Genomic DNA, 24,767 nt, shown 5'->3' with positions numbered 1-24,767 from the left:
CCGATCTCTGTTACCCACATCTGCCAGTCAGCTGCTATGTTCTATAGTATTTATCTAAGCTGGTATTTATGAAACTTACCTTGCTCTTGGCACAGCTTTGGGGTTAGTTTGACCTACAGGACACAAGTGTTTTGCTGGTATCCATCACCTCCCCAGCTGGCAGACCGCAGTCTCCGCAGATAAAGCACCTGTCTCTGAGGGCAGCTGCTTGGGATCTAGCTCCCAAGGGCTGGTGAGACAGCCGTCAGCCGTCGAGAGGGAAATAAGATGGCAAAGCATGCCATCTGGAACCTTCTAATTTGCAACATCTGACCAGAGATGGTGGTGAGGCGTGGTGTGGTGTGGTGTGGCTGGCGTGGCGTGGCATGATAGAGTCAGCAGGGTCAAGTCCTGACTGAGATCTGGGGATGGTATCCAGTGCAAAGTCCCAAAGATCACTGACACATCTTGCCAGCAGAAGAGGTTCATGCAAGAGACACATCGAGCAAGAGGCAGAGACAATGAGGGGAGGAGGGGTGTGTCAACGCTCAGGGCTCAGGAAAAGACCTTGGACTCCAATTAGCACAGACCCAGACCTCAACCTTGACCATTAGTTCAAGATGCCCGAAGCTTTACTTAAGCTAGAAAACCAGCTCTACCAGGTTGTCTCAAAAGAGCCCAGCTGCTGAGGCTAGTCCTTGGGCTGGCTAAGAACCCAGGTGGGTGGGGGATGGGGGGACCTGAGGGATTAACTAAAAACATCGGTTAGGATGGAATCTGACAGCCATGGTTCGCTTTCACGATTTCACTCACAGTGCAGTCTCAAAAGCGGGAACTGAGTGATTATCCAAACGAACTTGGGACACTATACTAAGAATGTAGCTGTGCCCCAGCTCTGCACTGCAAGATCAAATCACTCATCTTCCCCCCCAGAACCATGCGGTCACCCCCAGCCGCCAGTGCCGATGCATGGCTGTCGTTAGTCCCAAGGAGATGCGGGCCATGTGTGGCGTCTCCCAAGCTGCTCTGGATGACTGACGTCTGGACGCCTCTCAATCCCAGTAATGAGGGGCGTCTGAAGCTTTGGTAATCGTATCCTACTGAGTTCACAGACCGTTGCCAAAATATCCACAGTGCAGGGCTTTGGCAAGCGCGGAAACACAGCGAAGAGGATTACAAAGTGTGAACTGAATCCTGAAACTCCTAAGACGTGAAATGGCTTATATGATGAAGCCAAAAAACTGACTCAGGCTTAGAAGGGGCCTGGCCAGCCGTTCTGAGCAGGTGGCTTGAGTCACAGGGTCACATACTCTATACCCCTACACCTCAGTCCAGGAGGACAGCATTTGTAACACGAAGAAGGCAAGCCCTGGGAAACGGATGATCCATCATAGAAAACACAGTGTGTGCTAAGGAGAGCGGGGATGGTCACCCCAAGATGAGGATTCCCGAACGGAAGTTTTCCAGGGGTTCTGGAGTGTTTAAGTCAGAACCCAAGTTGAGATGGGGAGTCTTCGGAATGAGAAGCCAACTGGCAAGCTCGGAAGCTGGGTCTTGGGGCTTATGTGTGTATGTGTGTGGGGGGGGATGCATGCACATGCATACACACATGTACATATATATGTATGCACAAAGAAGTCAGAGTATAAGTAATCTCAGGCTTTAGTCCTCAAGTACCTTCAACAGCTTTTTGAAACCAGGTCTCTTGTTGGCCTGGAAGCTCACAAATTAGGCTAGGCTCGCTAGTCAGTGCATTCTGGATCAGCATATCTCTGGCTGCCACCCTGCTGTAGCTGGGATTATCTGGGTGGGCCTGCACACCTGACTGTTTACACAGCTTCCTTGTTCACTCTCGGGTTCTCACACTTTAGCCACCGAGCCATCTGCTGGGCCCTCCCTCGACACTTTGCAACAAGAAACTGCAGCTGTCCATGACTCATTTGCCAATCACGAGGACAACAATTTGGCTTAACAATGGCTTGTTCATCACTCAACAAAAATTGTATGATCGCGACGGTAATCTGGGTGACCATGGCCAGTGTAGAACTGGAATTACTCAGTGACAACCTCAGCCGCAGAGGCTGAAGGGACAGTCACGGAGGCCCCAAGGGGAAACCTTTGCTCTCTCTGTTGTCGAATCCAATGAGAATGAGAAAGAGCGGGCTCTTGGGAGTCAAGAGGTCCACGCTGATTGTGTGTGCAACACCCTGTCCACATTACTCCCATCTGCTTAAGTTCCTGGACGCAATGAGTCTATAGTACAAACTCGTAAGATTCAGCTCAAGTTTCTGCTGGCCACCGTTCATGGGTAAGGAAGTGCGAAATGAGACCACCGCCATTCTGGTTCGCCGTGAGAGGCCAAGCTCGTTTTATTACATACATTCTGCATCTAAGAACTAGTAACTTCATATTGTAAACATTAAGCGTTACAGAGTTAGAATTCAAGGCCACATCATATCATCGATTGTCTCCTTTTGTGTGTGTGGTGTGTCTTTGGCTGGCCGAGGTCAACTCGTAGTGTATAAATGCATAAGTTATATAATTATTATATAAAAAGAAAAAAAATCCCATTGGTTTGTAGACTTCGTTCTGACGAACGCACAGCGTTCGCGACTCGTTAAAGAAAACTGGAGCCCACCTACCCACAATGCCTGCTTGGTCTCTGACTGTGGCGGCCACAAAGGTCACCTCTCAGCTGCTCCCATGAAGGACAAAGCCTCCAGCATGCAGAGGTCCCAATCGTTTTTGAATATTAGACAATTCCAGTTACAAAGAAATGTTTGGTTCTGAATACTACTGCTCCCAGTCTTCCATCAAACTGTGTCCTTTCTCACAACATGACAGCATCAAGCTTCACAACTCACGCTCTTTGGTCCCAAGACATCCTAAATTCAGCTTTGACGGCTGGCGCGACCGCCTTCTAGTCCTTTTCTCTTCTTCACCCTCTTCTTCCTCCTTCTTCCTCTTCTTCCTCCTCCACTTGCTCCCCAATCCCCTCCTCCTCTACTCTTTCCTCCTCATTCAGCCTTTCCTCTAAAATCCCATACTCACACACCCTACACATCCCCCGTCCACCATGAGGCTCACAGTTCCCGTGATACTGAAAGGAGCTGAGATTTTGGGTCATCTTCACAGTTTAACAAAGCTGGTAGCCACTCCCCCTATCAAATGGAAAGAATATGATTTCAAAACAGCAAATGCCAGCCAAAAAAAAAAAAAAAAAATCCACAATGTGGTTTGTGGAGGGGCCGCCATCTTTCCTGTCTTCTTATTTGGTTTTGATATGTTTCTGTTTTTAAACACAGGTAGTTCCCCTTCAAATGACATTCTAAATGGTATGTTAGGCCAAGACTGTGTACTGTTATCTCTATTGCTTTCACTGACTCCTGTTTGGTACAAGCAAGGTCTCACACTCTAGTTTGTCCGCTACTGAAGGCCACTTTCTTTGGCAGTTGTCCTTACCGTGCCATGCTTTTCTACAATACAATGTCTTTGACAAGGGTGGACCACAGGTTATATGTCCATGTCCATGAGAGTTTGAGCTTCCTCTATTTCTGCATTAATACTTGGGTGATGCCCACCCTCCCCTGTGAGTCTTTGGTTTCCAGCTTCCTTCCCCAGCTCTGGCCAACCTTTCTCATTCCTCATGAGGCACTTCCGATTTGTGTTCTCTGGGTTTGTGGTGACTGCTAGGTGATTGTACGCTGTTGGGAAAGGCCTCCATCTGGTCTCTAGTAGTACGTACCCAGGTGAGATGGCATATGGCTGGCGGGGAGCCTAGTGTTCGGGTAGATGCCCCCAGTCGGTGAATTCCAATACGGGTTTGGGGCAGCAAAGAAACTAGATGAAGTGACTGGGAGGGCCGGAGGGTGGGGAGCCACAAAGTTCATCTTCTGGGGGTGGGCATGATAGGAGCCCATGTACGGGAGGTCGGAAGGGTACTTGTACAGAGAAGACTCCGGAGGGTGGGGCTGGAGGGCCTGCGCGATGCCGTGGAAGTCAAACTTGTAGGCATAACGCTTCCCGTGCACCTTGGTCATGATGTTCTTGTCGTAGTAGTAGCGGAGGGCGCGGCTGAGTTTATCATAGTTCATGTTGGGCTTGCTCTTCCGCTCCCCCCAGCGCCGCGCCACCTCGTCAGGGTCCGTCATCTTGAACTCCCCGTTGGTACCTTCCCAGGTGATGCAGTTGGAATTTGAGCTGTCAGACAGGAGCTCCAGCAGGAACTGCCACAGCTGGATCTGGCCACTACCTAATGATGGGGAGGACACAAAGCCTGTGAGAACCAAGCGCAGGAGATCACTCCTCAATGGCAGACTTCCTGGACCAATCCCCAGCCCCCCGCCCCAGATCTCTGCTCCTGGGCTGGTACTGTGTTTATCTCTTGGCTGCTCATCTCCCCCGAGAGCAAACCTTGGCTAGACAGGAGATGGTCCACACCCAGATATTCCAGGTCACACTGATGAAGGAGAACTACGGGACATCCCAATCCTGCGTGCTCCTTAGGGACCATGCTGGCACACGAGGGCTCAGCTTGAAGGAGCCTGGAAGCTTCTTCAGCATTCCTCCTGAGAGTGAACCCCTGAGGAACGACGCCTGGAGTGTCCTCCTCTCTGTCTCCACTTCTAAGAAACTTGCCCTTTTATGGCCCTCCCTGATCAGTCTTAGATTGACCTCTTAGATCCATGTTTTCCATACAAAATGGAGAACGCACAGAGGGCAAAGTTCAGGCTCCTTCCACTTGGGACATCTTTCAAAGAGCAGCCCGGTCACGCTCATTTCAGGGGGAGTGAATGAGCTACTTTTTCCCATTTTGTAAGGCAGAAAAGGCTACAGATGGCAATAACGGCCTAACACCATTGACAGTGGCTGGGTCAAACGAAATAACAAAAGTCAGGCTTAGGAAATGAACGTCGACAAATTCATGGAAAACCAAACAGAGAATTGAAGCAAACAGTGGTATTTCTAACACAACATCTGGCCGGTTCTGTCAGAACTGTCCCTAGCACAGAATTAGCCCACTCAGAATGAGGAAGTGTAGAAAAAGAACTGGTTCTGTTCCAAGCCAGGCCTGGGCCAAGTGCACCAGGGCAGAAATCCATGGGCCATGTGTGCCACACTGTTGTGTCATGGTGCTTCCAAGAGACAACAGACTGTGTGTGTGTGCACGTGCACATGTGTGTGTGAATGTGGATATATGTGACTGTACATGTGTGTGCTTGTTCATGTGTGTGTGTATGTGTGTTTATATATGTGCATGTAGAAGCAAGAAAAAGTCCTTTGGTAGTGTTGTCCCATTTTTTTTTAAAGACAGGCTCTCTTGTTAGCTAGGAGTTTGCCCTGTAGTCTAGGCTGCCTGGCTAGGTCCCAAAGATCCAGCTACCTGCAAACCCGTACCACTGGGATTATCGGTGTCCACAACCACACCGAGGTTTCTGGTGTTTTGGTTGCCTTTCTTTCTTTCCCACAGGTTCTGGAGCTCAAACCCAGTCCTCAGGTTTGTAGGGCCAGCACTTGGCTGGCTGAATCCTCTCTCTGAGCCTCTGTGTCTTTTCAGTCAGAGAAAAATCTAAGCCTATTGCTCTAGCCACCATGTTACTCTCCTCCAGGGGATCTCTGGATGTGTAAAGGGACCTGGGATGTCCTGAACGGGGCCTGTGCTCCCGCCTCCTGCTTTTCTCCCACTTACCCTTGCTGGATAAGAGACTAGGCATGCCCAGACATCCCAGGCCAGCCAGCCAGCCAGAACTATAGGACACTCCGGTTCTGCCCCATCGCTGCTTACTGAAAGTTTTGTTGGGTACGAGGAGAAATGGAATTAACTAACAAAGATTTTAGTCTTAAAAGTGAGTGGGAGGCAGATATTTCCCTGCCTTCAGGGCAGCACACTGCCTTGGGCTCATTACCAGAAATATTATCTTTTATGATATGGTAAGTAATACGACTAGATGTGATCGATGATTAGAGCAGCTTGGACGATCATCCATTCAGGGAACTGATGGGATGTAAAATTCAATTATGAATTCACTTTCTCTACAGCCTTCCCACAGCCCCCGCTGTACACTGTCCAGCCCTTGTCTCCACGCAGGCTCCGTGGAAATGGAGGCTTGTGGATCCACCCACCGAGGCAGCAGCATCGTGAGAAAGGTCATCCTCTTTGGACTGTACTCTGGGAAGGGTTGTTTTCAGTCAAGCGACACATTTGAGATGTATTAACAGCTTGTAGCCTGTCAGGATAGCCTGCGCTGCTCCAGAGTAGCACAAACTGTTCTCAATCAAGGGCCGCTGCCTCCAACATCTCATTAATATGCATGGAAAAATATAAAAGATAGAACAAGAGAACCATATGGTTTTGGTATATATATTGTAACTAAAGGATTAAAACTTGAAAAAAGGAATCCCACAGATGACCTGGGAATAGGAGAAGCTGTGGGCTTGGGGTTTAACATATGCCTCACTCTCAACATGGACAGATGCCGGAAAATAAATATTTAGTGTCAACTTCCTCCCATGGGGAGGGAGCCACTCTACAGATTCCATACAAATACACAGACCAAATTAACACTTGGTATCTGTTCAAACGTTGGCATCGTCTTTGGGAATTTATCCCTCACCCACTTTCCTTATGAGCCTGTGTAAGAGGGAAGGACAGGGGGAAAGAGTCCGTCTCCCTTGTTTCTGAAGAGACAGAAAACATGCAAGCCCTAAATGCACGGCTGGAAGCTCAGGCAAGCTGATATGCATGACTGGAAGCTCGAAGCTCAGAGGACTGATGCGCTCACGTTGCCCTAGGCTCTTCGCTCTACTCCTTAGCTAAAAAGACACAGGGCTCAGGACTGAGGATAAGCCAACCAAGCTTTCCCAGAAGAGCTCAAGGATCAAAATCCCCTGGCCTCCAAACTGGAAAAGGAAACTCGCTGTAAAAGTCAACAACCACTTAGGTGACCCTATAAATAGCAGCAGTTCCTGAACCCCTAAGTTGTTTAGGCCACACGTGTTCCCACTGAGCAAGAACTCTCAAGGAGACAATGGGGGTAGGGCGCCGAGAAATCCATCACAGGTGAAATTATTAAATAGTGATTACTGCCTGAACTGTAATGGTCATAATATGACGAGGTGCATTGCAGGATGTCTAAGGACTCTGATAGGAAGTGTAACGAGGGTTCGAAGTCTAAATGTGGATTGGCCAAACCACTCACTGGCCAAACCAGTAATTCGGAAAGACAAGACTGTGGTTGGGGAGACATCTCAGTGCTCAAGAGGTTGCCATGCTAATGAGAGGAGTGGAGCTCAGATGCCCAGAACCCACCTAAGTACCAACCAGGAGCAGCCCCTGTCTGTAACTCCAGCATCCTTCTCACTGTCCGACAGGAAGCAGCCAAATGCAGCTGACCACTCAGGACCACCACACTGGCTGGAGCTTGGCCTGGGTTTGTTCTCGGGGCTCGACTTCATTCAGAAGTTAACTATATAAATGCTCACATGGGACAGTGTGTTGAATCCCTGCACAGTCATGAGAAAACAGGGGTGCACACAAGTGGCCCGACCTTTACGCCCAGCGTCAGCAGAGGCTAAACTTCAGGCTGCTGTTCTTTGTCCTCCATGGAACAAGACTCTCTAGCCAGGTGCCTACACTTCCCTGGTCCTTCCTAGGCTGCCCTCCCCTGAGCCTCACCTGAAGTCAGGTGTCCACACTTCCCTGGTCCTTCCTAGGCTGCCCTTCCTTGAGCCTCACCTGAAAGCCACAGGTTCCCACTTCCTAACAAGTGACAAAACTTTTCTGAAGTGGCCGTCCCTTCAAGGAGCTGAATGCATCTTCATCCCCACCAATTCAGAACGCCTGGAAAGAATCCAAGAAGAGTTCTTCCACAGAAAGGAGCTTGGACTCCATCACAGGAGCTCAGTGCTTGCAGTTCTGATGGAATCTAATGTGGCTGGTGACTCACCACTGATTCATGGGGGAATGTGAGGGCACACCTTTCTCAGCAGGAGAAATCGTATTCCACGCACACATCAACGCATATTTGGAATGGATATATGGGGATGTGCACACACTGATGTCATCTGTGCTTTCATTTGTATGAGAAGGCGTTGAGAGATGACTCAGCAGCTGAAGGAATTGGGGCGGCTCCCAGCCACCTGTAACTCCAGTTCCTGGAGAGACCCAACACCCTCTTCTAGCCTCTGTGGGTGCTTTTATGAACATGGTACCCATAAACTTATATGCCACATACATTTACACCTTAAAAAATCATAGTGCATGGCAACATCTTTCCACTGAAAATGGACAAAAAGATTTTAAGAAGGTTACACATGCTACTCAGAAAAATATGTGTGTTCCCTTTCTTTTGGGTGGAATATTTTGTGTACACACATGTGCACGTGCGCGCGCACACACACACACACACACACACACACACACACAAGTCCAATTCATCCATAGTACATTTTAGTTCTGAAGTTACTTTACTTTGGGAGAACTATCTAAAGTTAAGAATACAGTACTGAAGTTCCCCCCTGCTATTGTGTCAGGACCTGTGTGGTCATCTATGGTTTTTAGTGCTTGCTTTATGAAATTAGAGACTCCAATACTTTGTGTACGAAAGTTTACAGTTGATGAATTACTCATCAATTCATTCTTTTTCTCGTCTGATTAGTTTAGTTTGAAGCTTACTTTGTCTGGTGCAAGGACAGCTACATCTGCCTGCTCTTTTACATTTCCTGTGTGCTTGGCAGTTTGCTTCCCATCTTTTGATATTAAGTCCTGGGGCATCTTTACTAGGTAAGCGTGTTTCTTGAAGAAAACATAGGGTTGGTTCTTGTTTCTTAATTTAGTCCATTAGTCAGCATCCTTTTAGAGTGCTGAGATCATATGTGTTTAAGATAAGCATACAATGGGGTTTATATGGGGTTTATAGGAGGTTTGTTACCTCCTATAAATGTGCTAGGTGGTGTTTTATTTCTGAATTATTGGATCTCTTTTTCTGACGGCATATTAGTTTTGAGGTTTTAATGAGAAGACTTACATAGGAATTGTTTAATTTTTAAGATTAAATTTGGGTGGGGGAGCAATATTGAGGACTGAACTTGAAGCTGTCCAGATATAGGTAAGTGTTCTAAGACATTTCCTATGTCTTAGTAGTATGTCTGCGTATTGGTAGAAGAACTAGGGGAAGAAAACAAAGTCAGACTTTGGAGACCCTCAGGTTCCAGACTGAGCCTCCTTCCTGTTTGGTTGTGACCCAGGGAAAGTTCTTTGGCATCCCAAGGCTTCTGACTGCTCTTACAGGATGGAGATCACAAAGGCTGGAGGGGAACCACAGGCGTGGTCAGTCTCTGTGAGGCGGGCACTACGCAGAGTGGGAGCCAGGTGCCCACCTCACAGCATGTTGGTGTTCGTGGAGTCTGGGCCCTCCAGGCGTGTCTATCCTGAACTGTGCCGCCAGACCAGCTTTTCTGAAGCTTACTTAACCCCACCTCCAAACACAGCCGTGCAAAGTCTTCATGTGTGAGTACCCGTGCATTCATGGGAGTGAGTGCGGGAGCACACATCCAGACGCATGTGTGGAAGTGAGGGAAACCTTGGGAGTCTGTCTGTCCTGCCTTCCACCTTGTTTGCAGCATCTCTTCTGCACAGCCATGTATGCCAAGCTGTCCCGGGAGCCCCTGGGGATTCTCCCATCTCAGCTTCCCCTCTTGCAACAGGAGGACTAGAAACGCACAAGATTCATACGTATCGTATCTGAATTTATGTGGTGCTGTGTTGGGGACTGCCGACCCTCAGACCCTGAATTCTCTATGACCCCTTGCCTGCTGGAGCAAACAGCTTGTTTTCCTGTGCTCGCAGCTGCTCTGGGCACGAGACCCTCATGAGTTCCTGATGGCGGGGGAGTGGTTTCTGATGGCTTGCAGCTGAAAAATCTGGAGAACATGGGTGTGGCCATTAGTCAAGAAAAGCCCTATATAAGCTGCCCTGGACCACAATAAAACTGGCGTTCTTGTTTCAAGAGTGACCCACGGCTCTGTGTGCTTTTTAATCTGCAGGCCCTTGCCTGGTCATGGTTCCAGGTGGTGCAGGCACCACAGTGCTGGGATCCAAAATCAGTCCTCACACCTGCGCGGTAAGCCCTGTGTCCACTGAATGGTATTCCTTCGCCTCACTGTGGTCATTAGAATAGTTACGAGACAGTTCTAAGCAGAGGACTGGAAGGAAGTCAAGGGGGGAGAGAGTTTGCAAGTCCTGGCCTTTAAGTGACTGGTCACAGAATAGACAATGGGCTGGGATTTCAGGGGCTGGGGAGCACTGTATCTGCCTGTGCCCACCTCTCTACTAACTGACAGCGCCCGGAGGCCAACTGTATCTTTCCATCTCAGGGATGAACTGATAAGTAAACAAGGCGCTGGTCACCCAGTTTAGGTACTAGGTAAAATGATGATGAAAATAACCTCCTCTATCTGCAGAGCTGCTTAGGACATGTTTACTGAACTCATCAACATTAATCAGAATTTCACGGCAGACCCCGCTGTTCAGTGTTGATGGTATTTCACGTTCTCAGAGTTTAGATTCTCTTGTGGGGCCGTGTGCAATGACGGCATCCGAATTGCTGTGTTTTCCAACCCTGTTTGGCTTACGGCTTGTGAAACAGAGATTCCTGCCTGCACTTGATGTGGCTGTGACCATCCTGGCATCTGATTTACCGCCGAGAATACGAAGCAGATGCCACAGACCCCTGGAGTTCCTGCCAGCACAGCTGGGTCTGGTCTGAACACAGACAAACAGAACAAGCTCGCTGGCACCGAAATGTGAGGACAGGTGATGGTTCTCCGCCAGGGATCACGGGGAGTCTGTTCTTCCTGCATCAAAGCTCAGAGACAGCCTCACCATGACCACAGGTGGAATCTGACGGTTGTGAGACTATCATTTAAAATGCCGGTTATTGGGTCTGGTTGGTGACAGGCTGAATTATGTCCCCTTACATCCATACATTGAAATATGAATTTAAGGAGCTCTGAAAGTGACCTGTTTTGGAGACAAGGATTCCACAGTCGCTATCAAACAGACTACGGCCACTGAAGAGACCCATACTCCAGAACGGTGAGGCCCTCACTCCAGAATGACTGGTGTCCTTTGACAAAAGTAAAGCTGCAGACTGAAGCAATTTCTGAGTCTGATCTCCAGCATGCAGATTTAAAAAGACAAACACTGTGGCATGTGATGAGGCCGAGACGGATAGATCCCTAGGCTCACTGAACAGCTGAGTTAGCCTACCTGCAGAACTGCAGGCTTGGTGTGATTAACTATGGATTGATACTCTAACACCCAAGGTTATACCCTAGTTTCCATATACATGTTTGATCACAGTCACACGGACACACACACACACCACACACACACACACACACACACACACACACACACACACACACACACCACACTGTGCGGACATAGAAGCATCGAGAGGAAAGACAATATAAAGAAACGCAGGGAGATGATGTCATCCAGAAGCCAGAGTGAAAGGCCCTGGGTGGAAAGCTCCAGCCACCAGCCTCAGTTTCCCAGCCTCCAGAGCTACGCCAAAGCACTGGTGTTATTAAGCTATCAGCAAGCTGTGTTACTTTGTTGCAAACATTGTAAGTATAGAGAAATATAAGTTCAACTAGGTTATAAACTTCCTTGGTGAAGCTAAAAATTCTTAATTCATAACGTGATCCATTTTTTTTCACACAGACAAATAAAATAGCTCAGAGGAGATGTGACTTGAAGACCAGCTCTCTCTGTCGGAGAAGTTTGTCGCCAGCACAAGTTCTCCTTAAGGCATCGTCCCAGTCCTAAAGGAGAAGATCGCAAGTGACAACTCACCGGGATTCGCAAGGCGGCTACTGGTGGGTCCCAGAATCTGGTAAGGATCTGTGACAGAAGAAAACAAGTCAGAGCTGGAGACATAGCGGGTGCCTGGTAAAATGCCATGTCAGGCTGATGACTGTGTTTGCAGAAGTGAGAATGCTCCCTACCACCAAATTCCTGCCTCTACCTCCTATGTGACATAAGCGGTCACACTGGAGATCAGGGGAGTTTCTTACTGGAAGCATCATAGTTGTAGACATTCCAGATTCCCACTACCAACGTAGAGCCCACACAATGCCAGGGTCGAAGTCGGGCAAGGCTGGGCCTGGGCCACAAGGGCCAGGTTGTTCAAGGTCGGCATTTCACTTCACTTCTGCTTTGGGACTGACAGGCACAGGCACTGTGACACACGCCAGGGAACGTCAGAGCAACAGAACCCATAGATCCCAGGGCACAGACTCCAGCAACAAGAACGGTTTGCCCCCATTCGCAGGTTTCAGAGATGCCTTAGAATCTCAGGATTTTAGCAAAGTCCTTCCAACTGCGGAACTAATAGTCTAGACCATGTTTTAGGTACATGAAGTTATGAAGTTCACTTTAAAGGGGACACATTTTAGGACTCCCAGCTGAACCTGTAACCTTTTCTTAGGGTTCCCAAGATGGTTTCTGGAACACACCTAACTGAGGACGCTGGTCTTCAGTTTTGGGCACTGTGGAAGGAGATGGCTGAGCAGCTGAAAGAAGCCAAGAATACAAAAAGACAGTTAGCAACAACTCAGACGGGGCTGCGCGTCTTTGATGGCTTTCACGTTCTGGCCGATGAGGTGCCAGCATAGTGATCTCACTCTACAACTAGAAGCATTTGTAGTCAGAAGAACTGCGCCCTCTCATGAAATTAAATACAAACATTTTAAAATGCTTCCCACGATTTAAACAATCTACTGTAGCCATTACTTCTAAACATCGTGAAAAGAAACTTGAGCTGGCTTACAAAAGAGAATGAAATTAACTACAGTGTAAATATAAATAGATTCGGGGAACGTGCAAGGGATGAAGTGGAGCCAAGCGGAGCCGCGGCAAAGGGAAGCAGCCGTTAGCTCATCAGTGGTCCAGCATCCCTCGAAACCCACACTCGTGCACAGGGAGAGCCACAGTTCCGCTCCCTTCTTTTCGATATGAAAGCAGGTTATATGTCAAACAAAGTCATCACACTTAGAGACTGCGTGTGCTTTGTTGCCAATGGAAGGACCTTCCGTATGTTGGAAAGACCACTGAGGTTATAATTTACCCTGGCTGCAGTCACCCCTGCCTTGTGACATGCAGCTCGAGGCAGTGGGGTGAGCCTGTACCTTTGGATTGAGGGGTGGGGTGGCCATGGCCAGTCCAGGCTGTTCTCCTAGGAGGCTCATAAGGTAAATCTGTAAGAAAGAGATAGATGTATGAACTAAAAGAAAAACAAGCAAAAATAGCTATTTTTATAACAGATTTGTTTCTTAGAGTAAATACTGAATAAAAATTGAAACATAATAAAAATAAATGGAGGTTTTACCTATAAATTGCACTTTGTGTATTTTATATGGTTGTATATTTTGCTATCTAAAATTCTCACTTCCAGGTAGCTGAAAACTACCATTGGTAGATTCTTCTAGACTTTGCTTGCTGGTGTGTGTGTGTGTCTGTGTGTCACATGTATTATACACTGTGGTGCACATGCGTGTGGAACTAGAGAGGTCCACCTTAGAATTGTCCTCACGTGCCATTCACTTTTTTTAAAAACAGCTTTTGACATTGGGTCATGGGGGCTCATCTGGGAATTGATGCTTTAGTTAAGCTGAAAAGCACATGTCGCCAGGTGCAGATCTCAGTTCTCTGCATGGAAACTGGAATCAGACTCAGGTCCCCAGGCTTGCATAGCAAGCGCTTTCCAGGCTGAGCATCTCCCAGGCCCCTCCTGCTCACAGCCTACAGTTTTTTCCTATGATCAGACTCAGCACCATAGGACTGCTTCTCTCACAGTCTGACGTGTTAGAGGACTCATCGGAATCTACACTTCCATCATCTTCAGAACCCAGAGCCCATGACTGGCTCGAGCCCATTGACTCTTGCCTGGGATCACCCCAAATCCCATGACTGGCACGTATTCATTGGGTCTTGCCTGGGATCACCCCAAATCCACCCAGCGACTTTCATGCTTCTGTTTTCCATCCTCTTCTTGGAAACGAGAACAGCCTTCTTATCCTCCTGTGAGCTGCTTCCCCAGGCTCCCTCCACTTCCCCTTGATAATCTTACCCATTAATATTGTCAGTCTTAACTGGCTTGGTTATTTATCTAGGCAAAAGGCCTCTCTTTCTTGTTTTCTAAGAGAATTTAATATCTCTCTAAGATGAATTGCATGAAACAAATTCAGGACTGAAATGATTGTCCTACAGCATAATTAACAATAACCCTGAGCAGAAGTAAGTGCCAATTCTTTGTTAACTGTTTAAACATAATATTACTTGTGCCATGAGCCTTCATTACACACTGCGTTTGCAAATTTAATAACTACAGTTCCGCGTTCTCAGTGAAGGATCTGACACTGAGCATCAAGCGTAAGTCACTGCAGTTTCCTTTCAGAACTAGATCCCAGAAGCATGGCTGTGCTTGCTCCTACTAACCATGCACATAGGACGTCCATTTCTGCATGCAGTTACACTGCAGGGCTTTGTCAAAACCGTGATCCAGGGGTGGTGGGGCAGACCTGTGTGCCCAGCACTTGGGAAGCAGAGGATCAGCTCAGAGCCTTCCTCGGTTACATAGAAAGTTAGAAGCCAACCTGGGTTACATGACATGCTACCTCCAAAACCAAACTAGATTTGGGTGTGATGGCTCATGTCTATGATCCTGGCACTTGGGAGGCTCAGGCAGGAGGATTGCTTTAAGTTCTAGACCAGTCTGGGCTCCGGGGTAAGACCCTCTCTCAGAACAAAAGCAAAATTGTAAATGAAATTAAAAATAAAACTTCCTTGGTTGGTGGGTCTCAGTTCAATGTCACATGCCAGTGTAGACCACTGAAAGCCACGGCCCCACACCCCAGCCATCTTGCTTCTGCCAGACAACAGGGATGGTATGGAATTCTCACTTGGAGGACAGCGTGGCGCAATTATTCTGGGTCTCTCTTTAAGTAAATCATTTAAGCTTACTTAAACCTGGCAATCTGATGGATCAGCTTTCAAAGAACCCCCACTATGCTACAGAGTGTGCACCCCTTCCTCTGTTCATACCCCGAAGAGGACAACGTGAAACCCGACACAGAAAGCCTTAATTCAGTCAGCCTGTTTGGCTGCAGGCATTGCGACTGGTGTGGTCTGTGAAATTCTACCCTCCTGGGCTTTGCAGAGTGAGACAGTTTCCTTTTGGAAACCCTGCTGCTGCTCACTCTCCTCTCAGGAGCACACTTGCATTCTGGGACCCTCAGCTTCTCTAGAGTGGGGATAACTCGTGGGAATGAAATCTGTAGCTGCCATCAATTTATAGCCAAATCTTGTCTTACATCTCTGGAAACATTCTGAAAATAGATTCTCAACCTGTTGCAGTTTTCTTCCTAAAATGAAAAATTAAGGTGGGACGTGGGGGCTGAATTCAATGAGAGGGTTCGGTAGGCAAAGGTGCTCACTTCCAAGCCTTGTTTTCTGACCTGGATCTCCAGAACCCGCACGGTGAAGGAGAGATTCAACCCAGCTCCACTGTACCCTGACTTCTACCTGCGTGCCATGCACGCACCCCACCCACCCACCTCAAAATAAATACAACATAATAATATTTATTTTTTAAAAGCTGGTTAGCCAGAGTATTATGACAGAAATCATCCTAGAAAGAAAGCTAAGTGAGGTACCCCCCCCATCAATTCAGAGGCAGAAAGACACACAAACAAAGGCCTGCTCACCTAGTGAAAATGGTGGTATCATAGAAGTGTGTCCTAAATTCTTGCTTCTCAAAGTGTGACCCATGGATCGTCAACCAAAGACACTCCTGAGCGTTAGGGATGCAGGCTCTAACCCTGGACTTGCAGAGCACAGCCAGAATCCTGTAAGGTCCCAGCCCAGGCACATGCACCCCGAAATTTCTCACTATATGAATTCTTATAAAATTCACCATTCTCAAAGATGATAACTTCAGGAATGTTAGCCCGACTGTACAGCTGTAACCACAACTATACATGAGACTAGCATGGAAGGTTCTAGAGGGACCTCTGGGGCCTGAGCTGAAAGAATACAGGTAGGAGTACCAGAGAGCCGCGAATTTGTCAAGTGCACCCAGAAAAGTGCTGCTCTTGAGGCGGGGTTGGAAAAACACCAGCCATTGCACTAGAACTCATATGGGGAAGTTCTTTATTCATAAAATCCTTTGAAAGATGAATAGCCATGTCCACCCCTCCCTCGGAAATAACAACCACCAGGCAGAGTTCAACTTTCAGCCAAGAACTTGGGGTGTCTGCATGAACGAGCAGTTACCACGTTCACAAACACACTGCTATGGTAGATACGCTGGCCCTGTTTGCTTTCATGAGAGTCTATGCCAATATTTCCTTATCAGCTACTGGTCACACGCTGTGACACTCAGCCTCCTCCTGTGGGAGATGACCTCGGGAAATGCTGACCTTGGAAATTTCTGGGGATGGGGAACAATCAGGATGGTGGCAGAGCCAGCACCTCATACCTCTACCCCTGACTGCTTAGAAGACCATTACCCATGAGCCTTTGCTGTTCAGCCTACTAGAAGAGCACAGGGGTTTTAATAAAAATGAAATTACTTTACATTTAAATTTGATGAGAAGTCTAATGCCCATACCACTTTCTTTTGAGTTGTCTTCTTCAAAGTAGTTGGCTCACACATTTGTGCATAGGAAGTAACTTTCTGGCACAATTCACTCTGCTGTGGTAGCTATTGAAAATGATTGAAAAGCTTGACCCTTATTAAAGCAATCCCATGGGCAGTCTGGGGTCGCTCTGGAAGCATGGTGTATGCTATGATCCATATGAACCATGGGCAGTCTGGGGTCGCTCTGGAAGCATGGTGTATACTATGATCCATATAAAAACAGCAACATGAAGATACAAAGGGGGCACTTGTCTGGTAGAGACCCTCGCACACAGGAACTTTGTGTGTTTGGGGGAAGCTGGGATCTGTTTCTAATTCTGAATGAGGTTCTTTCTACCACATTCTTCTTAGGACATCGGAGAACCATTCCAGCATCCTGCCTCCCTCCCCAGTGAGGGGTAACTTCTACTAAGTTGCTTTCTCCCTTGGCTCAGATCACTGGAGGGGGCTTGCCAGCTCCTGTGGCCTCCACAGGGACACTTTGCATTTTAAAGGACCAAGACTTGGCTCTTGGAACAGTCTCCCTCATTCTGCAGAATCTATAACAGGTCTACAAGATGTCTCTGGTGACCCCTTGGAGGAAGGAAGGGCATGGGAAGGAATATTTGGTCCTCGCCTCATGCATTTGAAGCTAATGAGGGAGACAGAGAGTTACTTGCTAGAACGGATCTATACAGCTCTGGAAAACAAAAGTTTTAGGTAATAAACCTGCACCGTCTTCTTTATCCAGATCTTTCTAAATTCTTCCTCTCCCCTATTTCGGACACAGAGACTGTGTTTGTGGATGACAACTGTGGGCTTTTAATTATGCTTACAAATCTCTGTGGCTGTAGAGAAACATGGGACAAGCAAAGAAGGCAATAAGCCAACTGCTGAGGCCTGAACTTCACATAGCACCTGACAGAGGGGTGCAGCAGCTGTGGGCTCACCTAGCTTGGTCATGTTCAGCAGCACCAAATTTCAGGGTTCCATGGAGGAAGCCCCCAAAAGGCACTAGCTTCAAGGTCATAGTCCACACAACGCTGTGTGTGGTGGTTACACACTCCAAATGATTTTGGTAACACCTTGGGTGTATCATACTGTGGAGTTACCATGAGGATGGAGGAGGAAAGGAAGAGCCTGCATGCTATCTTCCATGTAATAGACCCGATTTCCCATGACCAAACTCATGAAAGAACAGGCTAGGTAGTATATCATAAGGTTACACTGCCTACGAAGATTCTGTCGCTAGCGCCTGTCTCTGATTTTGACACTTTAACCTGAGACCCCAAGGGTCTGTGGCTTCAAAAGAAGTAGACTTAGAGAGGAAAACTGTATATAGAGGAGTTGGGGAGAAGGGTTTGGGGTGACTGTAACTACAGAACCTGAGAAATGCAGATATCGCGAAACTAAGGATGTTGCCAGCATCCTAGTCGGGGACCAATCCAGGTGCTTATTCAACAAAGATGGGTGGGAGAAGCTGTGGTCTCGACCTGGAACTGTGGACAGCAAAGTAACAAGCACAGGAGAGATGGCTAAGACACAAAAGAGGGAGAGAGGATGGAGCCCACAGGTCACGACATGTGGTCACACAGCTCTTGAGTAAATAACCCTTTGCAGAAGTTTGACCATAAAAAAGAGAGGAACTAAGGGAGGGAGGGAAGGAGAGGGGGCATGGTGGAGGTGGTAACTCAAAAGTAGCTGACTAGACTCAGAAGAAAAGGAGATCAGGTGGAGAGGAGGCATTTGGTAGTGGGATTCAGGGGGTGTGGGTGGAGACAGCCCACCAAAAGGATGAAAATGCCATTTAATTCGATCTCATGGAACACAAAAGTCTTGTGGTTTTCCTGGTGTTTGGTTTGGTTTGGCTTTGCAGGGAATCTGGAGAAGCGGCTCTAGAGTAGAGAAGATTGGAGGAGAGTCTAATGGACTAATGACCTAGAAGCCTGGCTCGCTCTGAGGTGTCTACCAGCTTCTGTCCCTAGTGCTGAATTAGAGAAGTGACGTGGATGTGAACACGCAAGGGGCAAGAGCATGGGTCTTCTTTCTCAAGCAGCCCCTTTGCCCCACCCTGCTGCTTCTGTCTGCAGGGTCCCTCCTTCTGTGCCTTGCTGGGTGTGTGTCTTTCTCCACGGGCTGCTTCTGTCTGCAGGGTCCCTCCTTCTGTGCCTTGCTGGGTGTGTGTCTTTCTCCATGGGCTGCTTCTGTCTGCTGTATCCCTACCTTTTCATTTTTTAGAAATTGGTTCAGAAAATGAACCTAGACGGTAACACCACCACCCTACACCATCCTGTCTCGCCAACCAGCTTACCACAGTGGCTCACAAAGCCTGGCCTTGAAATCCAGCCAGCAGCATTCCTGAGGTGGCTTTAAACAAACATATCTTTTAAATTGGCTAATGGATCTTAAAGGGCAAATGTCCTACAGGGAGCGTTTCTTTCTTTCTTTTTAACTAAATGGGTAGAAACATTTTTGAAAAAGCCCCGGAATCATTCATGTACATTTCTACCCTCCCTTGGGTGTACCACAAGAATTGCTGGTAGGCAGCAAGTTCAGAAAGTCCTGGAGCAGGAGAAGGCAAGTGCCTGCTCTTCACTCTCAGTGCTCTTGGCAGGATTCTTTGGGGCTGTTTGAGTCATACAGACACCGGGTCTGATCCATTACTTTAGTGATCTCTCACATGACAGGGGACACTGGCTGTGCATTTTCAGGAGGTTTCTGGGAACAGAGAGATAAGCTTTCTCTCCCAGGCCAGAGAAGAGAAAACCACTAGCCTGACATTGCCATGGCAGCTACAGAGAAGGACGGAGGTACAAAAGAGCTGCCGAGAAGGACCGAGGTACAAAACAGCTCCAGGAAGTGTTCCTATTGCTACCACTCAGCCAGCTCCCAGCCCTGGTCTATCTTCCTCCCTTGAAAGAAAGCGCTTCTGAGCCTGGGGACCAGGCCAGCTAGACTCATGCAGGCTGGACACACAAAGAGTCAAGGAGAAGCAGTCTGGCTGGGGAAGACATGTATGCTGGACCAGGGTAGGAGTATGGGAAATTCACTGTGCTTTCTAGAACGTGGATCCCCTCAGTGTTGAGGATGGCATGAGGAATTCTAGCCTACAGGGTAGTCCTGGCCCCTATGAGGGGGTGGTGTTCACAATGTCCTCTCCATGGCCAGTTCCCTGAAGGCTTTCTGGTTGTGTTCCTGTGGGCCCAACTCTTTCCACGCACTCCCAGGCCTCCAGATGCTAGGCAGTGCCTTAGTAGCCCGCTCTAGCGGTTCACCCGAAACCCTGACAGTTCTTGGCCATCTCTGGCTCCAGGTAACACCACTGAATTATCTTCTAGAACATCATGCTAAACCTTCCTACTAGCTCTCTTCTATTCCCCCTTGCCAGACCCAGGCAAGGCACTCGACCAAGCCGTGAGCCTAGGGGAATGTGCAAGCGAGCATTCTGAAGACAGACAGTGTTGGAACCTAGTTCAGCTTTCTGTTTCCAGAGGCTAACTCTGTGATTGACATTAAACGAAAATTCGTTTTTACATGAGCGGTGTATGTAAATTAATTACTTAATTAAATCATAAAAACCATAAAGTATGACTCTGATGTTAATATTATATGTTAGATGTTTCTCCACTGGAAAAAAAAATTGGGTGATGAGAATCAGTAGCTCCTGATTTTGGAATTGCTCTTTCCTTACAAGGGGCAGATTGCATATCAATCCTTCCCTTAACTTGATAGTGCAAGGGTTCCTATCTTAGGTGTTGGCCCAAATAATCAAAGCTATTACATAAGTCCCTTATCTGTTTCTGCCTCCACAGCTTGGCCCCTCTACTGTGGTCTCTGAATGCAGCAGCTGAGGCATCAACAGGGACAGAGAAAATGCACTGTACTCTGGATCTAGGACATGCTCCTGGGTCACAGGTGGAGGTCCTGGATCTAAGCTGGACATCTGGGACTCTCAATGACGGAATCACCCGGGGGCGTTAGCGTACCTGGCCTAGTTGTAATTCTTTGCGTAGCTTCGGGATATACTGAAGTATTTGGGAAAATAAAAGCTGCACCCCCTGCAGACAAAAGGAAAGACAACGTGTGAAGGTCCTTCGAGGTGACTGTCCACCTGAGCATCAGTGCCAACCTTCCTTTCCCTGCACTCTTGGGGAGGCCTTGCAACGTCAGAGAGCTCTTGGCAAACAGGAGCCCCGGGTCAGACTCGAATCCTGAATGTGGACTTGAGTTTCCTGCATGTATGAAATATTACGCTTTGTTTATTATTCCTTTGTATTTCTTTGTGGGCTTCTTGATGGAGCCCAACTGTGTCCCACAAGCAATCTTCTTATTTTATTAAATTTTATTTTATTTTTTCAGAGACAGGGTTTCTGTGTAGCTTTGGAACCTGTCCTGGAACTTGCTCTGTAGACCAGCCTGGCCTTGAACTCACAGAGATCCACTTGCCTCTGTCTCCCAAGTGCTGGGATTAAAGGCATGCGCCACCACCACCTGGCCTCACAAAATATCACAATAGGTCTTGGAAAGCAGATCTCGGAAGGATTATACGTTTTTGTTTTTGTTTTTTTTTTTGCGTAAGACTCTATGTTGTGTATTCAGAATTAATCAATATCTCTATTCAAATACATGATTCTCCTTATTTTCCTCAATCAGCAACCATCTCCCCCAAATGAGGAAATTTCCCCTTAGGCATTAAGTCCTTTGGAAACTTATCATCCTTGTCTTTGGATTGCCTCTAGGTATAGTTAAAATAAAATTAATGAACTCTGAAGTTTTGTGGACTATTCAGTCACTGTTAAAGAATTTCTAAGTGATCACGACTTGAGTCTGTATGTGGCTCAGAGGTGTTTCCTACGAGGGGATGATTCTTTGCTAATTTTGGCCACAGGTCATTAGCAGGTTGATATGTGTAAAGCAGACTGAGAAGAAACAACTTAAAGTACTTCACAGTACTTTTCGGTGGCCGAAGACTAAGAAAACCAGTTATCTACTATAAATACAAACTGAGGCTCAGTTCATATGAGATTGGACACTTGAAACTAGAAGGAGCATATGTGGTAAGCTGTTGCCTTGCTCAGTCGGGGAGACCCGTGGTAATGCCTGCCTGCTTGCTTGCTTACAAGGAGACAGAGGTTTCTTGGCTCTTACTACTTTCAGCCCTAGCTGGGCACTGGTAGGGCATGGTAGGGAGTGGTGCTAGGCTAATCCAGGAGGTGAACAGCAAGTGGTCACACACCCACCACGGACACCATCAGGAGGGGGAGCAGGATCTGTACATGGAACATGAGTAGTAACACATTTATCCAGAGAACCCTAAGTGTACTGAGAGCTGGAAGGGAGGTTAGTCAGGACAAGGACCTTGTAAGCCCTGCTAGCTCTAGCATGCAACAGACACGAGTGTAGAACCTGTAGTCAGAGACAGAAAGGAAGGCAGTGAATCGGGGGCCAGTTTTATATTCTCCAATATTGTAGCAGGGTTTCCCTTGAGAAAAGGTTTGCAAAATGTATGAGACATTCCTTCCATGACCCTCTGCAAACATACGCATCTGTGCAGAAGATTAAATCGAGGCAAGTCCAATAGGCCAAACCTGTCTGAAAAACACCAAGGAATCGTAGAAAACACTGCTTTGGGAATGAAAACAGAGACTAACAGACCTGGGGGGAGGCTATACCAGGGAGCTTTTCATCTCCATAGGCAATGGGACTGGTGGATTGGGACTCACAGTGGCACATGTAGGAGGATTTGTACAATTGGTCCAAAAGCAAAACAAACAATCGAAATAGAAAATCCTTTCATGGCTAAGGGGGTTGTGGTGGAAGAAACGGAAGTGTTCACATACCCAACAGCCCCCTCTCCTCACCTGTGTGTCTGCCTTCTGACTCTAACCTGTGGATTTCACTCGAAAGCACACCCCTGTGGACAGGGCCCTACACTTTTCCTGGGGTGGGGAAGGGCTAGCATTACCTGTGTTTCTAGCATGCATTAGCCGTGGAGAGTTTTGCAAAGCCTTATCGACGTCATCGGAAGTCAGATGTGGAAGGGGAGCTACAAAACAAAACACAGAGCAACACTGAGATGAGAAGAGGGGGGATGGCCTTTCTTAAAAATAAACGGAATCAAAGAGGAAAGAAAGGAAAACATACCTCCCCACCCTCATCTTGGGTGCTGGAAACATCTAAACCCTGCAATACTGGTTAATGCGTTAAATATGAAAGGGGGCAACTTCATAAGGGAGACACAGGCATGGGATGCCAGGCAAAGCCACCAAGGAGAACCCTACCCACTTGTCTTGGGATCCTTTGGGACCGTGTTCAGAGATGTCGGCACTAGGGCATGCAGCATTTTTAAGATGCATGCCGATACTGACCGACAGGAACCTATTCTCTCAAGTGAACAACCTCCCTTTTGGTGTTCAGGTTGGATGTGGGAGGGGTTCACACAGCTCTAAGGAAGATAACAACCCACAATCCCATCCAGGAGGAGGCTTGGCTGCCTTCCAGCTTCGGACATCATAGACTCTGTGGAGGGTGTGGCCACTTCTCTACCACACCTCACTTTCCTCGGAGGAGGGAGAAGGCTGCTGCCCTTTCTCCAGAAGAGTCTGCACTGTTGTCTACATCAGGAAGCTCTCAGCTCTACGGTGTGGTTTACTCAGGTCAGACATGGGGGCTCAGTGAGAGCAAGAGGATGCTGGGGGCCACCCTGTCTGACCCTCTTGAAGTTGGGTCTGCGACCATGGCAACAGCAGGGCTACTGAGGGCAGGCAGCTTACTCTCTCTGAGGTAGTGGAGATGTGAGAGAAGGATGTCGGCATTGTAGCTCGGAGTGAGCCGCTGGAAATCATCTTTCGTCATCTTGCACAGCTCCTTCCCGTCAATATTCTGGAATAACAAGACGTCCACGTCTAGAAGGCCATATTCTTTCACTGCCCATTCCAGCCACTGCCGGACGTGGTCTGTGCTCCATAGAGTAGGATCTGAAAGGGAACAGGGACAGACTCAGCAGCTCCAGGCAAATCTACTGCACGCAGAGTGCACGCCAGTCACAGCCCTGGAGCAGCCTCCCTCCCACACAGCTCCAGATGCACCCATCTCCACCCTCAAGTGAAGCATCCTCCTAGTTGAAGAGAATTAGCTCGGCTACTGCTGTGGCTCAATCTCCTGTAGATATCTGGGTTCCATTTCAGTTACTGTCACTTTTACTTATTAATTTAAAAATGTATAAAACTAAAATGTATCCCTTGAAAAATTACCGAGGTGCTTATATAAAAGACTAGAGTTATAAAACATCATCAACAAAGTGCTAATTACATATCACAAAGGGATGTATATGGGGCTGGGGAGATGGCTCGGTCTCTACAGTATCTGCTTTGCAAGCAAAGAGAGGGAGGAGGGATTATAGGAGCAAGGGGAGGAGGTGGTCAATATCATGATGGGGAAATCCACAGAGAAAGCAGACCCCAGCTCCTGGGAGCCCCTGGACTCTAGACCATTAGCTGGAGAGCCTGTGTGGGACTGCATGGGACTGAACTGGACCCTCACATTTGGGTAACGGTTGTATCTGTTTGAGGGGCCCCCGGCAGTGGGACCAGGATCTATCCCTGGTGCATGAGTTGGTTTTTTGGAGCCCATTCCCTATAGTGGGATGCCTTGCTCACTCTTGATGTAGGGCGAAGGGGCTTGGTCCTGCCTCAACTTAATGTGCCAGCCTTTGTTGACTTCCCATGGGAGACCTTACCCTTTAGGGAGGAGCATATGGGGGGATGAAGGGGAGCAGGAGGAGGGGAGGGAAGGGGAACTGTGGTTGGTATGTAAAATGAATAAAAAGTTTTTTTAAAAAGAGCAGTGGGAAGCTAAGGAAATAGCTAACAATGTTTGCTGGATGGAATAAGTAAAAGTACACAGAAGGCATTCTGCTACCTCCCAGATCACATTGATACCTTCCTAAGGAGTCCTGCCATCATCCTGGGATACTAATGTATGGTTGTCAGTGGAAAGGAAAATAAAATTCTGTATCTAAAAACAATGAAGACCTGTGTTCAACTCCAAGAGCTACTCTCTCTCTCTCTCTCTCTCTCTCTCTCTCTCTCTCTCTCTCTCTCT

General features: G+C 47.7%; 1 protein-coding gene across 2 annotated transcripts in view; it reads right to left on the bottom strand.

Annotated features, from left to right (window-relative positions):
* Positions 1–2,332: 2,332 nt before the first annotated feature.
* The window catches only part of Erg (ETS transcription factor ERG), a 97,243-nt gene continuing 74,808 nt past the window's right edge, over positions 2,333–24,767 (bottom strand). Inside the window, exons 4-10 of one of the 2 annotated variants that reach the window (XM_026783369.1) lie at positions 23,438–23,641; positions 22,630–22,710; positions 20,651–20,722; positions 13,174–13,242; positions 12,502–12,558; positions 11,840–11,887; positions 2,333–4,231 (exon numbers count right to left, since the gene is read on the bottom strand). In XM_026783369.1, coding sequence (XP_026639170.1) covers positions 3,711–4,231; positions 11,840–11,887; positions 12,502–12,558; positions 13,174–13,242; positions 20,651–20,722; positions 22,630–22,710; positions 23,438–23,641 — 1,052 coding nt within the window. In that variant the 3' untranslated portion in view covers positions 2,333–3,710. The remainder of the gene's footprint in view (positions 4,232–11,839; positions 11,888–12,501; positions 12,559–13,173; positions 13,243–20,650; positions 20,723–22,629; positions 22,711–23,437; positions 23,642–24,767) is intronic. The other variant, XM_013352788.2, reaches the window with a different exon arrangement.

Source organism: Microtus ochrogaster, chromosome 2, assembly GCF_000317375.1.
Source record: "Microtus ochrogaster isolate Prairie Vole_2 chromosome 2, MicOch1.0, whole genome shotgun sequence".
In the NCBI taxonomy this organism is placed as follows: Eukaryota; Metazoa; Chordata; class Mammalia; order Rodentia; family Cricetidae; genus Microtus; species Microtus ochrogaster.
The sequence above is the reverse complement of the archived record's forward strand: the minus strand, read 5'-3'. Positions and strand labels throughout refer to the sequence as shown.